We start from the raw sequence: 16,530 nt of genomic DNA on the forward strand, positions 1-16,530 counted from the left end.
TAATAAAAAGTCCTTATACAGTTGTTTAACACTTCCATAGTTATACATTGAATAAACCCTGTATAAGCGCTGTATATTTTTCTTACTAATAAACGTGGTATACGCATTGTATTACTATACAGCATGTATACACTTGTTCAAAGGCGTAGGAATATCTTCCTGCAGTTCACTGACGTTTTTCGCACGTTCACCGCCTTTATGATCACTTCTGCTGCTCATCTACGAGCAAAACTTTCTGGAAAGTCATGCAGTAGCACGGCATATCGAAAAGGCAGTAGCAACACAAAGTGAGACAGCTGGAAATTGGCTTATATTGATATAAATAAATAAATAAATAAATAAATAAATAAATAAATAAATAAATCAATCAATCAATCAATCAATCAATCACTACTGATATGCATTTAGGGCATTCACCCAGGTGGCAGACTCCCTATCTGTTGTTTTCCTAGCCTTTTCTTAAATAATCGCAAAGAAATTGGAAATTTATTGAACATCTCCCTTGGTAAGTTATTCCAATCCTTAACTGCCCTACCTATAAACGAATATTTGCTCCGATTTGTCCTCTTGAATTCCAGCTTGCTTGTGTAATGAACACCACGAAAGAAATGGAAAAGAAGAAAATATCAAGAGCTCCTAACTGGGATAGAACAGAAAACGTAAGCAATTGTAATTGAATTGATGAGTTGAAAAGGTTACACATTCCAAAATCCTTACTTTTCAGGAGAAAGGAATAACTGTTTTGAAGCTAAAAGAAAGGTTTGATCAAAAAAGTTTCTATTAGGTATTTATACATTATATATCTGTGTATTCAACTACAAAGTATGGAAATAATATTACATACGGTTTTCAAGTCATACCATTTTTTATATCAAGGAATATGTCGCTTTTTATACTCAAATTTGAGAAAGATCTTTATAGAAACAGATAATGTATAATAAAAATCGCAATTTCAAAAGTTTATTAAGCAGTAACACATTATTACACAAAAATACGCCCCACCATAATTTCTTTTATAGTTTTTCATTGTCATTCCATCTCTTTAAAGTGTTTTACTTTACGAAGATGTCTAGCCTCCCTAACCTCTAAATGGTACATGTCTTCTATGTTTAAAATATTGTGAAGATCATCAGTGTTATCATCCATTCTTTCAATGTGTGTTCAATGTTAAATGGGTAAGTCGAATATTTCATCACGATTATATTACTGCAGACAGTAAATTCCATTAAAATAAACTGCTCACACGTTTCTTTCTCTGCTACTCGCTGCAATACAAGGCTTATACAAGGGTCCTGGCCTGTATAAGCAATTCAATGAATAACTATAACAGATGTATACACAGGAGGCTTATACACGGTTTAATAGTAACAAATTTCACATAAACGGTGTATAAACCTTGTATAAAAGTTAAACACCGTTTATTAGTAAGACTGTTACTGTATACTTCTTTTATACATACAACAAGCAAAACTGATCTTTTAAAGGAATCTCTTCCAATACAGAAAAAAGTACAGAAGTTTAAGGAGACCAAAAAAGACATTATTTGTGGACACATCAATGAGGAAGATACAACCTAACCCAGACGGAGGTTCTCTAAAATTATCAGGACAATGATTCTCTGCCATAAGTTCCAGCAAAGCAAGTATTTTAGCTAGGTTTTGTACAAGAAAAATAATCAGACCAATCTGAAAAAAGTAAATAAATAATAATACACTGCCCTGATGGAAGCCAATGAAACATGGCCGAAAGCTCAGCTTTCTTGTTAAATATTCATTAATATAATGTGGCCTTAATCCAGAAATAATAATATTTACTTATTAAATCATTTAATAAATGACAATGAGCCAAAAATTCTAAGTTCATTAATTAATAATACTGTTATTGGTTTTACATCCTGCTAAGTACTTTTATGGTCGTTGGAGATGAAGATGTGCCAGAACTTTGTTCAGCAGGATATCTTTTATGTACTAGTAAATCTACTGTCATAAGGTCGACGTCCCTGAGTAGCAGCAAATAAATATTCTGTGTAACTTACGAACATTAATTCTAAGCACGGATGAAAAATTAAGAAAAAATACAATACCAAATTTCTTCCACCTCCTGTTGGCCTAAACATTACAGACCATTACAAGTGTCTACATGGCATTAAAAATGGAGCATTCCATTTTTAGAAACAATAAATTATGATATTAAAAGGGACTGAAGTAAAAAAAAGAAAGGAACATACTGTTCATACCATTTCAGTCTAACCTAAGCCAGTAACGGGTGCGGATGTGCTGAGTCGAGTGTGCCGGTAGAACGGGAGTGGAATGTGAGTGGTGAGTGCAGGAGGGAAGCGGAAAGTGAAGAAGAAGAAGATGATTGGTGTGGAGCAGTATCGGGTAATTATTGGAAGATGGCAGGAAAGATGGAAGAAGAATACAGCCAAAAGAGAAGAAAGTAAAGTGGAACTAGGAATGAAGGGTGACTGGATGTTGGTGGCAGCGGTGGTTATGGTTCTGTTAATCATAGGAGGCGTGGAAATTAACCCCGGGCCGATTTCCAGTGGCAACAGGAGCTGGGAAGATGTGGAAGTCATAAAGGGAGTGGTAAGAGAAGTTGTGGAAGAAGTTTGCCCGTTTGAACAGATTAAAACTATGATACAGGAGCAAGTGAAGGAGTTTGAAAATATGAGACAATGGATCCAGAAAAAAGCAGACGAAACAATGACCAAAGCAGGGAACAACAAGGGAAAAATTGTGTTACTCAGAGAGAAAATAAGAAATATGGAAGAGGAGAAGTTGAAGCTGAAGACAGAAATAGAACGCTGTAGTCAGGAACAGAGGAAGAAATGCTTATTTATATATGGGATTCCAGAAGAAAAGGGAGAGGACAAAGTGGGGACAATTTATAAAGTTGTGGATGTCATCCAGAACAAAATGAAAATTAACTTCAGCGAAGTAGATATAGATGACGTGGAAAGGATAGGTACAGCGCATGGAAACAGGCCTATAAAAATGAAGTTAATATCCACTTTGATGGCTGAAATAGTGATAAGAAACGCAGGGAACCTACATAGTGAAAAAATATGGATTAAGAGAGACTTGGGTAGAGAAGGGAACAAGAATCTGAAAATCCTAAATAAATAAAAAAACATTTAGTAAGGGCCAAACTTCAAGGATTAAGAGCGCACATTAGGGGTCAGCAATTACTGGTAAATAACGGTATATGGGTCAGATTTTGGAATGTGATGAAATTACGGGCATTAGAGGATGGACTGAGGCAGGAATCAGTGATAGGGAAGAGAGTGGAGGACAGACAGACAATAGAAAGCAGCGCCAGAGAAGACGGACATGGTGAAAAGGAAAGATCAAATGGAAGTAGTGAGCTGTGTGATCTTAGTATGGCGTCGAGATCGGAAGAGATCAGAGAGTCGATTGAAAGGCAAGTTGGAGACATTACAGTTGGTGAAGACGGGCAGGGGGATAAAGAAAACACCAAGGAAAATAGGGCATTGGTACAGAGCTTGCAGCAAGAAGAAATTAGCAGGACAGAAAAGGACGCGCATGCTACCTTCGAATTGATCGTAGAAGAAGCCAGGGAAGCAGTAATTGAGATGAGGAGGGAGTCCAGGGCAAGAGTTAAGGAGCTGAGGACGGAGGCCAGTGTGAGAGAAGAAAGGAAGATACAGGGAGTGAAAGGGAGAAGCTTGGGCCTAAAAGAGATGTGGGGTAAGACGAGTAAATTAGACGAAGGCGTACTGACAAGAAGCAAAAAAAATAGCAGCAGTATGTGAATTGTTTAAGCATATGAGAATAGTGGAGTGTGTGTAGTGGCATAATTTAATATGGTGAGGGGTTTGTGTGACTACAGTTAAGATATTTTGGCTGGTGAATACAAGTGGTTGCAGGATGATTGTGATTCAAAGTAGCGATGGCATGTGTGGTGACTTAGTAAATAATCACGAGGTTTCGTGATCAAGTTAATGTGTGGAGATGGATGCCATAAGGTAGTAGAGTGTATGTAAAAATTTGTGATGAGTTAAGGATGACGGATGAATAGGGAGATAGTGATGTTTGGTAGGTCATGTATGGAATGGCAAGTGAGATGGTTTCAGTTAATGTGGAGAGTTGCCTGAAATTTTAAAAGAAAATAAGTGTAGTGAGATAATAGAGTTTAACAGTGGACAACAGTAACGAAACGTAAGGAGAATAATTGCACACCGGCACGACAGTGGATGTAACATGAAAGCTGGGTTTGCAACTTGAGTAGAGCAACAGAGAGGTCAGTGTTCAGAAAGGATTGCGCTGAGTTGCGAACCGGGCCAGAAGTGATATGCAGTTTGTTTAAATTACAGATGCCGTCTGCCGACACTATTGTACTTTACACAGCAACATTATTATTTTAGTTTCTTATTGTCATACTGTCTTCTGCCATGGCCAACAGACCACCAATAAGGGTTGATCTTGGGCCAGGCGACAGTGTTTATCCTGCCTCATTGCCATTTTATTATTATTATTTATATTATTATTACTATTATTATGATTATTATTATTTTATTTATGGTTTTGTCATGTGTCTGCCTATCTGGTGGCATTCTTTTCATTTTCTTTTTGTGAGCTGGTTTAGGTCAGACTTGTTATTTTTTCTCTACATTAATGGATCATATACATATTATGTAGATCTGGAGAGAAAGAATAAAGAATCTATTAATTAATGTTCATACTATTTTCACATAAATTAATAAAACAAAGCAAGTTAACAGTAAAAGTCATTACTCAATGAGAGCCCAGTATTTTAAAGCACGCACTGAACCTTATCACAGTCTTGCTTCATTTCTGAGCCTTGTTCCCAAGTGCCACGAAGTTCTTAAAGAAAATTTTCAATCTCCATGAACCGTATCAACTCCCACCTTTCTCTTAGTGTTGTCAACAGGGAGCCTTAAGACATGTCACTTGTGTGTACTCAGTATTAGATTCAGTAATACGTCACCACTAGTATCAAACCACACCACAATCGCTGTTGTATCAGTATCTGCAAATCTCCTATCACTGATTGTACATCCATTTACATTTGGTTGCAATGAACCATGTTACTTAATAGGTAACAGAGAAACAAAATATAGAACGCAAAAAATGCTCTGAAATGTCTACATTTGGTTGTAATGAACCATGTTACTTAATAGGTAACAGAGAAACAAAATATAGAACGCAAAAAATGCTCTGAAATGTCTACATTTGGTTGTAATGAACCATGTTACTTAATAGGTAACAGAGAAACAAAATATAGAACGCAAAAAAAGCTCTGAAATGTCAACAACTTGTGACTGTTATCATATTTATGTTAAAATACCACTCAATTGGGTACTGAAACCAATGTCACAAATTAAATTGTATTATCAGACTTGAAGCTGGATATATATTGTCCCTATCAAATTGTGGCTTAACTGTGTGTAAGAATTTTTTTTTTTGCTGTATTTGTTTCAAAAGCGTGTGTTATCTGGGAGCCATTCATTGTTAAAACACAATGGGTTGTATTCGCTCAGCTGCGACCCGCTAGCTGAGGCCCGAACTCATCGTATTTTCTTTTCTTTGTCACCCTCTAACCAGCCAGCAAGTCACGTGACAGACCAGTTTTCGCCCTGAGCCAAGACTCTGCACTCATGGAAATACATTCTACTGAAGCAAAGCTGAATCAATTATGTGAAAGAATATGAAGTGTGCACGCCACATGCCAATTACGAAGTTTCTGTGTGCCACACCCATCAACAAAATATCATTTGAAAAGACAGAAATTATGTTCCAAAAACCTACATCATTAAAAGAAATAAGCATAAAAGCTAATAAACTAAGAATTGTCAGCCAATTCAAATACTTAGGAGAAGTAATAAGAAACAACCTAAATGAAAAACCCTCAATCCAAATAAGAACAAACAAGCTAGCTAGCGCACAAAAATTAACTGGGACATCCATGTGTAAATAATAATTTGCCTATCCACAAACACAAAACAAAAACACTACAACACGGTTTTAAAACCAGAAGCAACATATGCAGCATTGTACTTGAAACAGACTTGGATGATGATGATGATGATGATGATGATGATTGTTATTTAAAGGGGCTTAACAGCTGGGTCATCGGCCCCTAGACTTGGATGATATGGCATAATGTTTATTAGCCCGGCACTGCCCTAGACCTACATTTGAAAGCTAATTTGCTTTCAATGTCCTCAATAAAAATGGTCATAATTTTACAGACTTGCACTTTCCATTACTGAAATTCAACAGACTTATATACTAAGAAGAAAATCAATACAGTCGCTAAGTACCATGACCCTTGGCAATATATCTGATATTAAAGTATTAAACTGCTTGCTGTAAATGATTGTTCTGTAGACTTTTGTTTAATATTTGATCAATCTTATTCTGTAATTGCTCAAGGTTTATATCCTGGGCAGCAGTGACCGACTGATTGGAAGCTACAGAGGTAGGGCTTGATGAGCGTACCTTTTCGCTGGCTCCTTGCTTCGATGGCTCCTGCAACACTCGGAGATTTATTTCCTCTGGAATTACTGCTACTGGTGAAGAGGAAGGACTTGGAATGCTTTGTACTTTACTTTTCTCCCTTGTAGCAGGACTTTCTGCAACTTTCACAGTCTTCAACTCTGCAGGTCCATTCAGGTCTATCTGACAACTCTTAAGCGATTTCTGTCAAAGAAAATGATCATATTAAGAAATTTAAGAAAGGTCAATTACAGAGTTTTCACTAGAATTAAAATATATACTAACATGGCAAAAGTCATGGGTCATGGAATAAAGTTCTAGCATTGTGTTCGCTTTCCTCCACCATGGTGAAGTGCAGCTACTTGTTACAGCAAGCGTGAACAAGTGGACGAAACTCCTGTGGAGAGTTGCTGACCTATGCTGTTTGAATAGCTACTTACAGCTCCCTGTTATCTTCAGTTGCAGGATCTTGGGTGCAAATAAGACATCTAAACCATCTGTACCATTTGCCACCGAGGTAGGCACCTCATTTGCAAATAAAGAGATTTTGATTGGATTTGATTTGGCATCCCCTAAATGCTTAACGTGGTTTGTATTGTGCAAACGAGAGGATCTATACACACACTCCTTTAACCAATTCTGGACAACTTGGGCCTGAAGACCCAGTGAGTTATCCTGCTGGAACATCCCAGTGTTGTGGATGGGGACGACGACATCAAAACCATGACAGGCTACACGTGGTCACCAAGCAGTTTAACGTAGAGCCACCGGTTAATGACCCATTCAGGTGGACTAGTGTATTCAATCCATGCTAAGTAAACACGCACCACACTACTAAGGAGCCACCACAGCCTGTACGATGCCTTGTTGACGATAGAGGTCAATGGCTTCATGAGGCCTGCACCACACCCAAAGCCTACTATCACCCCAAAATGTAAGTGGAACTGTAACTCACTGGAGCATCTCACATGCCATCAGTCCTTCAGGGTCCAATTAGGAAATGTCCAGGTGAGGCGCTGTGCCCACTGACATGATGCTAACTCAGGCACTCTGATGAATCTCTGCTCTTATATCCCATAGATGCTAGAGAATACTGCAATGAACTGCTGGATATGCATCTGGTACCTCCTGTATTGAACATGGATGTTATTTGATCCAGTGTGGCTCGTCTGTTACCATAGCCAATTCTAGTCAGATGCTGTTGATCATGATCATTGGCCTGTGCACCACTCACTGTGGATGGTAATACCTTCTGAGAGGTATTTCTGATTCACATACGTGACACCAATGATCAAGAAATTCAAAACTTTGGCAACGGAATGTTCCATCCTTCTGACCCCCACCATGATACCCATTCAAGCCACTTACTTTCAAAACGTTAGATCACAAACAGTACAAGTCTGGGCAATCCCAAGATGTCGCGAAACGGTGGTGCCACCAACTAACAACTTTACATTCTGCTTTCCCAAGACTTTTGCCACAACAGTGTAATGTGAAAGGAGTGACATCTATCAAATTAACTATGTCAATAATATGCATAATAAAACCTTGACATACTGAAAATCTTAGTAATTTTAAGTTAAATTTGTACCTTTCCACTCAGGGACATAAATCTTGATGATTCAAAGAAAAACAATACATAAATCAAATATTTTTGGAGGTTGTCAAGAAGAAATATGTTCTTTATAATTTGAATCCTGACAATGTGAACCTTTGTAATTCAAAGTCAAGCAAACGAACCCCCACAAATAGAATTTTCTTGTTCCAGAGCTCTACAAATCGAATCAAGAACAGTTCTTACATATGTGTGACAGGTTTAAACTTTTCCAATGATTGATAGGCATGACACAAGTCCTCCTACGGGACAACTCTTCTTAGCAACAAGAAGAAGAAATCTTCAGTTATCTTATTCTTTTCTGCTACCGCTTTTCCCACACCTGTGGGAACTGCGTCACACATGTTGATTTGGCCCTGTTTTATGGCCAGATGCCCTTCCTGACGCTAACCCTATATGGAGGGATGTAATCACTATTGCGTGTTGCTGTGGTGGTTGGTAGTGTGATATATTGTCTGAGTATGATGAGGAGAGTGTTGGGATGGACACATACACCTAGTCCCTGAGCCAGAAGAATTAATCACAAGTGATTAAAATCCCCAACCCGGCCGGGAATCGAACCCGGGACCCTTTGAACCGAAGATCAGTATGCTGACCATTCAGCCAAAGAGTCGAACAAGAAATCTTCAGTTATATACCTAATTAATAAATGACTGCTGGTACAAACAAGCAAGAACAATGGATATGGAAAGAGAATGCCTAGGAGCAAAACAACTGTGTACAAGGATGGGAAAAAGCGAACATCCTCGTGGAATGATGAAGTGAGGGCAGCTTGTAAACATAAAAACAAAACATATAAAAAATGGCTCTAAACAAAAGCTGATGTAGACATGTACAGTAATTGTACATAGATGAAAGAAACAGACTGAAACAAATAATTACTGAACCCCGGAAGTTGTGGAAAGATTTTGGTAACAACATCGAAAGTCAGGACAGAGAAACCTATCTGAACAGTAATAAGGAATTTAGAAAGGAGGGAAATGGAAATAAATAGTGTTTTGGGTAAATCAGGTGTACTCATAGTAGATCCCAGGGAATCACTGGAAGGTGCAAGGAATATTTTGAAAATCTTCTCAATATAACAGGAAATCTTTATATTGATATTGCAAACAGCCAAGTTTATATGGAGGAGGTCAATGATGTTAGTGAAATTACCCTTGAGGTAGTGTAAAGGATGGTAAATGAACTTCATTGTCATAAAGAAGTAAGGATAAATGAAATCAGGCCCAAAATGATGAAATATAAAGCAAAGGCAGGGATGCAATAGCTTCACAGAGTAATAAGAATAGTGTGGAATTATAGTAAGAAGATTGGACGAAAGCAGTAATTGCACCTATCTATAACCATAGGAACAGGACGGGTTTGCAACAACTATACAGCTATTTCATTGATCAGTATACCAGGCAAGGTGCTCCCTGACATTTTGAAAGGGAGTGTGTGATCACTGGTTGAGAGTAAGCTGGATGAAAACCAGTATGGTTTCAGACCACAGAGGGACTATCAGTATCAGGTTTTCAGTGTGCGACAGTTAACTGAAAAATGTCAAGAGAGGAACAGACAGTTATGTTTATGTTTTGTAGATCTAGACAAGGAATACGACTGACCATCAGGAGAAAATGTGTTCTCTGTACTGAGGGATTATGGGATTAAAGGTAATCGTTATAGGCAATCAAAGGCAATTGTTGAAATTGAAATTAGGCCCAAAATGGTGAAATATAAAGCAAAGGCAGGGATGAAATGGCTTCACAGAGTAATAAGAATAGTGTGGAATTTTATTAAGAAGATCATCAGTCTTTAAACCAGTCTGTCTGTTTTCAGACAGACTTTGCTGTACAGAAATGAAAGCTGGGTGGAGTCAGGATATCTTGATCATAAATTGGCAGTAACAGCCAGGACAGCAGCGAGAATGACCGCTAATATAAACGGGTGGGAACAATGGCAGGAGGGTACCTGAAATGTTGAGAATTCAGCAACAGTGAGAATTGATGGTAGAATGTGTTCTTGGTCAAGACAGTTGTAAGGATTAGACAGGGGTGTGATAATCTTTCATCTTTGTTATACATAGTTACATGGATCATCTGAAAATGTATAAAGAGGCAGGGAGGGATTCAGTTTGGTGGAAAAATGGTAAGCAGTTCGGCCTGTGCTGATGACTTGGTCTTAATGACAAACTGTGCTGAAAGCTTGCAACTTGAAAATAGGTCCAGCAAGTATGATATGAAAATTAGCATTACCAAGACAAAAGTGATGTCAGTAGGGAAGAAACCTAAGAGAGCTGAATGTCAGTATGGGAACACAAAACTGGAACAGGTAGAAAATTTCAAAAAATTTAGGATGTTAGATGTTATTCTCCTAGGATGGTAGTTTAGTAAACGAGAATGAATCAAGGTGCAGCAAAACTAATGCAGTGAACTTGCAGCTGTGTTCAATGGAATTCTGTAACAAAGAAGTCAGCTCCCAGATGAAACTATCTTTAAACCAGTCTGTTTTCAGACAGACTTGGCTGTACAGAAATGAAAGCTGGGTGGAATCAGGATATCTTGGTCATAAATTAGCAGTAACAGTCAGGAGAGCAGCGAGAATGATTGCTGATATAAACAGGTGGGAACAATGGCAGGAGGGTACTTGAAATGAGGCAAAGTTAGGAATGAACTTAATGAATGATGCGGTAGGCTATGCATAAACCGGCTTCAGTGGTGGGATCATGTGAGGTGAATGGAGGAGGATGTTACCTAAGAGAATAATGCACACACTCATGGTGGATAAGAGAAGTAGTGCGAGAGCAAGATGACGACGGTTATACTGTTTCTAATGATCTCACAATCTGAGGATGTTCTTGTTGAATAAAACATGTCATTCTTTGTTTAATATTATGTTTTTCCTTTACAGGGATGTTATAGTGGGTTAAATGTGTTATAAATAGCATTTTCAACAGACTGAAAAGCTTTGAAGTTATATTAACTGAGTTGACAAAGGAAAGTATAGCTTTGTTAATAAAATCTCAGTTGTTCGTTCCCCTTTGTGTTAGTAAGCATTAAACACAACATATGATAGTGTAGCTACTTTCTCATTTTACTGTATTATCAGTCTGTTCTCATATCCATCACAGCCTCAATTTTGACCCTGTATCACTATTATTTTCTATGATTCACCAAGTAAAGAGCTTTTCTTTTCTTTTCACAAGTTGCTTTACGTCGCAACGACACAGACAGGTCTTATGGCGACGATGGAATAGAAAAGTGCTAGGAGTGGAAAGGAAGCGGCTGTGGCCTTAATTAGGTACAGCCCCAGCATTTGTCTGGCGTGAAAATGGGAAACCATAAAAAACCATTTTCTGGGCTGCCAACAGTGGGGTTCAAACTCACTATCTCCCAAATGCAAACTCATAACTGCGCACCCCTATCCGCACGGCCAAGTCGCTCGATTAAAGAGAGATCATCAGTAAAGAAGACAATATAAATACTCTTCAATGTCATTATATTATCATATTCTTTAGTGGATGATTGAGGATATGGTACCTAGAAGGGCATTCTAGCACCTCCTATGTGATCTTTTCTCTATACTGATCAATTCTTTTGAACTGGATATATTCCGAATATCATTTGCGGTATATTCAGTATAACAACTTAGGTCCATACATTGCTATGGAAAGGTCAATTCAAAATTTTGCTGGTATTTCCCCTTTTCTTTTTAAATAAAGTGTTCTAAATATTCCTGAATATTCAAGGGCAGGGTTTAAATATCGTAAATTCCACATTTTTTTTCAATTTTAAATGACACTGGACACACTAAATGATAAAGCAGAAAAGATTGGAAGGAAATAATTTACTTTGAGCTCAGTTATTTCGTTCTTGAGCTGAATGTTCTCCTTCTCCAAGTGATTCGCACGACTGGTGAAATCTTGTGTATGGCTCGCCAATTCCTTGTTCTGTTTCTCTAACCTGTCATTTTCGACTTCCAGACGCAGGAACTGAGACTGAAACAAATGATCAAAGGATAGTGAAATAAATACGAGCTACCTAAGTTATATATATGAGAAAGAAAGTATTTTGTATAGCCTTGTTCACTGTCACATGACGTACTCCAGGTCTACAAGTCAACAGGAATGTTCACAAATGAGTCTGCTAGTAGAAAATCCCAGAAAAATTAGGCCGAACCATTAATACAATAGTGATTTATACTTATTTTATGACCCCTTAATAATAATTTCAGATACTTTTCATAATTATGCAGAATTCGCCCTAAAGTAGCACTACAATGAACTAATTTTTTCATTATCATTCAGGTTTTCTATGAAGGTCTGAGAATTTTCTTACATGGGAATGAAACAAATTTCTCATTCATATAAGAAAAGAATACTTTCTTTTGTGACAGTGTCACTTATTTACTCAGGCTGTCCTTAAATGGGACAGTAGACCTTAAGACGAACAAATTAATTTTACTATTAAAAGAAATCTGTGCAATTTCTATGAATGACAGAACGTCTCTTTCAAGAATTCATTTTTCAAGCCACAAAACTTTTTTTTTTTTTTTTTTTTTGCTAGTGGCTTTACATTGCACCAAAACAGACAGGTCTTATGGTGACGATGGGATAGGAAAGGGCTAGGAGTGGGAAAGAAGTGGCCGTGGCTTTAATTAAGGTACAGCCCCAGCATTTGCCTGGTGTGAAAATGGGAAACTATGGAAAACCATCTTCAGAGCTGCCGACAGTGCGGCTCGAACCCACTATCTCCCGGATGCAAGCTCACAGCTGCGCGAACCCTAACCGCACAGCCAACTCGCCCGGTACAAAACATTTTATTAATGGAACTATTTATATGGCAACTTAAAAGGCAAAACTTCAGGGCTTTCAAATAAAAATCGCTGCCAACAGCAGGGACCTAATTGTGAAGGAGCACTCCAAGGCACCACAACGACCAACTAAACCTAAGCCTAAGTGGGCTGAGAGCTACCTATTTATTTAATTTATTTATTTATTTATTTATTTCTATTGTCTGATTATTGCTTGTGGGGAAACCTAAAAGATAAAGTGTACCGATCATACCTCCAAATATTAGAACTGAAACTCAGTATTCAACATGAGATTGAAAGGATTTCTCCAGTAGAAGTCCAATGTGTTTTTCAGAATGTGTTATAGCATTGTGAGACTTGTTTAGGAGAAAAATGGCACCACCTCCAGCACTTTCTGTAAGATAAATGGAAATGGCATATGGCTTTTAGTGCCGGGAGTGTCAGAGGACATGTACAGCTCGCCAGGTGCAGGTCTTTTGATTTGACACCCGTAGGCGACCTGCGCATCATGATGAGAATGAAATTATGATGAAGACAACACATACACCCAGTCCCCGTGCCAGCAAAATTAACCAATAATGGTTAAAATTTCCGACCCTGCCGGGAATCAAACCCGGGACCCCTGTGACTGAAGGCTGACAATTTAATCATGGAGCCGGACTTCTGTAAGGTAAGCATGTTGCTTATCTGTATATGTAGGTACTGAATCTGTAGTAGTAGTAGTAGTAGTAGTAGTAGTAGTAGTAGTAGTAGTAGTAGTAGTAGTAGTAGTAGTAGTAGTCAATGTGCACCCATAGAAACATCACTTCTGGAACAGTCTAAACCACAACGCCAATCGCTAAGTCGACCAAGATGAGCTCACTCACTAAGAGGTATTTGTGGCTGGTAGAGTTTTAATTTGAAAGCCCTGTATAGAGAATATGAGAGAACAACTGAATTTGAGCAGCTGAAAGTATGGAATATGTAAAAGATGCATATCAACCTGTTGATAAACTGTGAAATAAAATATGAATACCACGCTTATTACTGATAAAAGAGAAGATTTAAGCATTAAAACATCTTACTTCATGATTCAATAATAAATGCAACATTTAAGGCCGAAAATGGCTTAAGCCAAAGTCTGTGCTCTCTTCATCATAGTGACTGATGTAGTAGAAAAGAAACTGAAAAACAACAGAATATGGACAGAGTGAACACAATGTTATTTGTGGAATATATAGTGATTTGGAGTACGGGCAAAAAGGAAGTCCACCTACTAATGGTGCCAGGCAAATGAGGAGTTTAGTATGAAACCCAACATAGCTAAGACTGTACTGCTGCCTAGAACAGAGCGAGTTGAAAGGGGGTAATTAAAATACAGAGCAAACCAATGGAGGTCATACAAAACTTCAAATACCTCAGAAATGTTTGTAAGAAGACAAAGGAAACTGATGCAAGAGAAGGACATAGCATAAGCATCATGCACTTCACCAGAGTGTTATTAAAGATACAGTGTGGAACAAAGAAGTGCCTATGAAATGCAAAGTGATATTGTACAGGAACCCAGGGTAATTAGAACATTATCATATAAATACTAAAGAGTAACACTAATGATATTTCTGCATTCCCACACATTAGAGAGTGTTACTCAATTTGTGCAAGAGTTTTTTCTAATCACCCTATCATAAACTGTATTGGTCAGGCTGACTGGTCTGTAGTTCTGTTTCCTTTTATCACCATTTCCTTTATAAATTGGTATTATTATAGATTCCTTCAATTTCTTTGGTATTACACTATTATTTATGATACAGTCAAAGAGAAATTTTAAATAAGCCACGAGGTACCACCCCATTGTCTTTAATACCTCCCCAGTAATTTGATCACTCCTTGGTGCATTTCCTTGCCGAAATATATCTGAGATGCCCACACCACTCCACAGCAACCGGTGTCCAGACTCTCAGGACCACTTACTAGGCCACTCAGTTGTTGCCCATGGTTCACGAAGAATTTGTTAAAAAAGTACAGGTTAGTCAAGGTTGTTTATTAATTTCCAGGAATTAGTCCCGCACTCCCCCTTCCTGCCCCAGGCACTTGTTTTCATCGTGAACTGTACTTCAGCCCCTTCGGTTCATCTACTGTCACAGATGAAGTTACTGTAGCAGTTTGTCTTTAAAACGTGTGCATTTTTATAAAATGTTGTAAGAAATTAAAGTATACCATAGACACCAGTGTTTCCTTATTACTGAATTGCACTGACAATGTCCCTATCCAAATCGACCTGATGCATCGAAACTGATGCAAGAGTAGGACATAGTATTAGCACCACGTACTTCACCAGAGTTACATAAAATCAGCTTCATGGTCCGTATCGCACTTCAATAGATTCACAATTACGTATTTATTTATTTTCCACCTAGTCGATACAATGATTGCTTAAGGCAATTTAATGGTTAAAAGTGGTACATGTTTCGAATATTATCAACTTCTTCAGCCACATAACACTGTTTAGAAGAAAAATATAATTGACAAAGTAATGCTTTAGAGGAAGTGTCCTTAAAATTAACATAAGATTGACAACATTTTTTAAAAATAATAATAATAATAATAATAATAATAATAATAATAATAATAATAATAATAATAATAATAATAATAACTCACGAGAAAATATAATATATAAATTATTTTCTCTTGAGTTATTTGTTTGTTTTAATGTTGTCAATCTTATGTTAATTTTAAGGACACTTCCTCTAAAGCATTACTTTGTCGATTTATATATTTTTCATCTAAACAGTGTTATGTGGCTGAAGATGTTGATAATATACGAAACATGTACCACTTTTAACCATTAAATTGCCTTAAGCAATCATTGTATCGACTAGGTGGAAAATAAATAAATACTTAATTGTGAATCTTCACCAGAGTGTTATTAAAGATACAGTGTGGAACAAAGAAGTGCCTATGAAATGCAAAGTGATATTGTACGGGAACCCAGGGTAATTGGAACATTATCATATAAACACCATATAAATAAATACCATATAAATACATTATAAATTTTTCCAGTTAACTCATTCCTGGTTGCCAGTGTTTCGCCCCAGTGTAAAATGGCATCAGACTTCCGAATCCGCCATACTACATTGTCCAGTGTAAGAGAAAAGGATATAAAGATAAAATTTTGAAATTTTGCTAGAAAACCATCTTCAGGACTGCCGACAGTGGGATTCGAACCCACTATCTCCCGGATGCAAGCTCACAGCTGCGTGCCCCTGACCACACGGCCAATTGCATTAATTGCGCGGGGGGGGGGAGGGGTGTGACAACAACTTTGATGTCGATGAATGTATTAGAAGGACATAGCATAAGCATCATGCACTTCACCAGAGTGTTATTAAAGTTACAGTGTGGAACAAAGAAATGCCTATGAAATGCAAAGAGATATTGTACGGGAACCCAGGGTAATTAGAACATTATCATATAAACACCATATAAATAAATACCATATAAATACATTATAAATTTTTCCAGTTAACTCATTCCTGGTTGCCAGCGTTTCGCCCCAGTGTAAAATGGCATCAGACTTCCGAATCCCCCATACTACATTGTCCAGTTTAAGAGAAAAGGATATAAAGATGAAATTTTGAAATTTTGCTAGAGAACCAT

The 16,530-nt window shown here is 37.6% G+C and overlaps 1 protein-coding gene across 5 annotated transcripts in view; it reads right to left on the reverse strand.

Annotated features, from left to right (window-relative positions):
• The window catches only part of LOC136876093 (Golgi integral membrane protein 4), a 227,440-nt gene that overhangs the window by 160,991 nt on the left and 49,919 nt on the right, over positions 1–16,530 (reverse strand). For 4 of the 5 annotated variants that reach the window (XM_067149750.2, XM_067149751.2, XM_067149752.2 and 1 more), the window contains 2 exons: positions 11,927–12,073; positions 6,486–6,686 (listed from right to left, as the gene is read on the reverse strand). In XM_067149750.2, coding sequence (XP_067005851.2) covers positions 6,486–6,686; positions 11,927–12,073 — 348 coding nt within the window. The remainder of the gene's footprint in view (positions 1–6,485; positions 6,687–11,926; positions 12,074–16,530) is intronic. The other variant, XM_067149753.2, reaches the window with a different exon arrangement.

The sequence above is a fragment of the Anabrus simplex genome, chromosome 6 (assembly GCF_040414725.1).
Source record: "Anabrus simplex isolate iqAnaSimp1 chromosome 6, ASM4041472v1, whole genome shotgun sequence".
NCBI classification, from domain to species: Eukaryota; Metazoa; Arthropoda; class Insecta; order Orthoptera; family Tettigoniidae; genus Anabrus; species Anabrus simplex.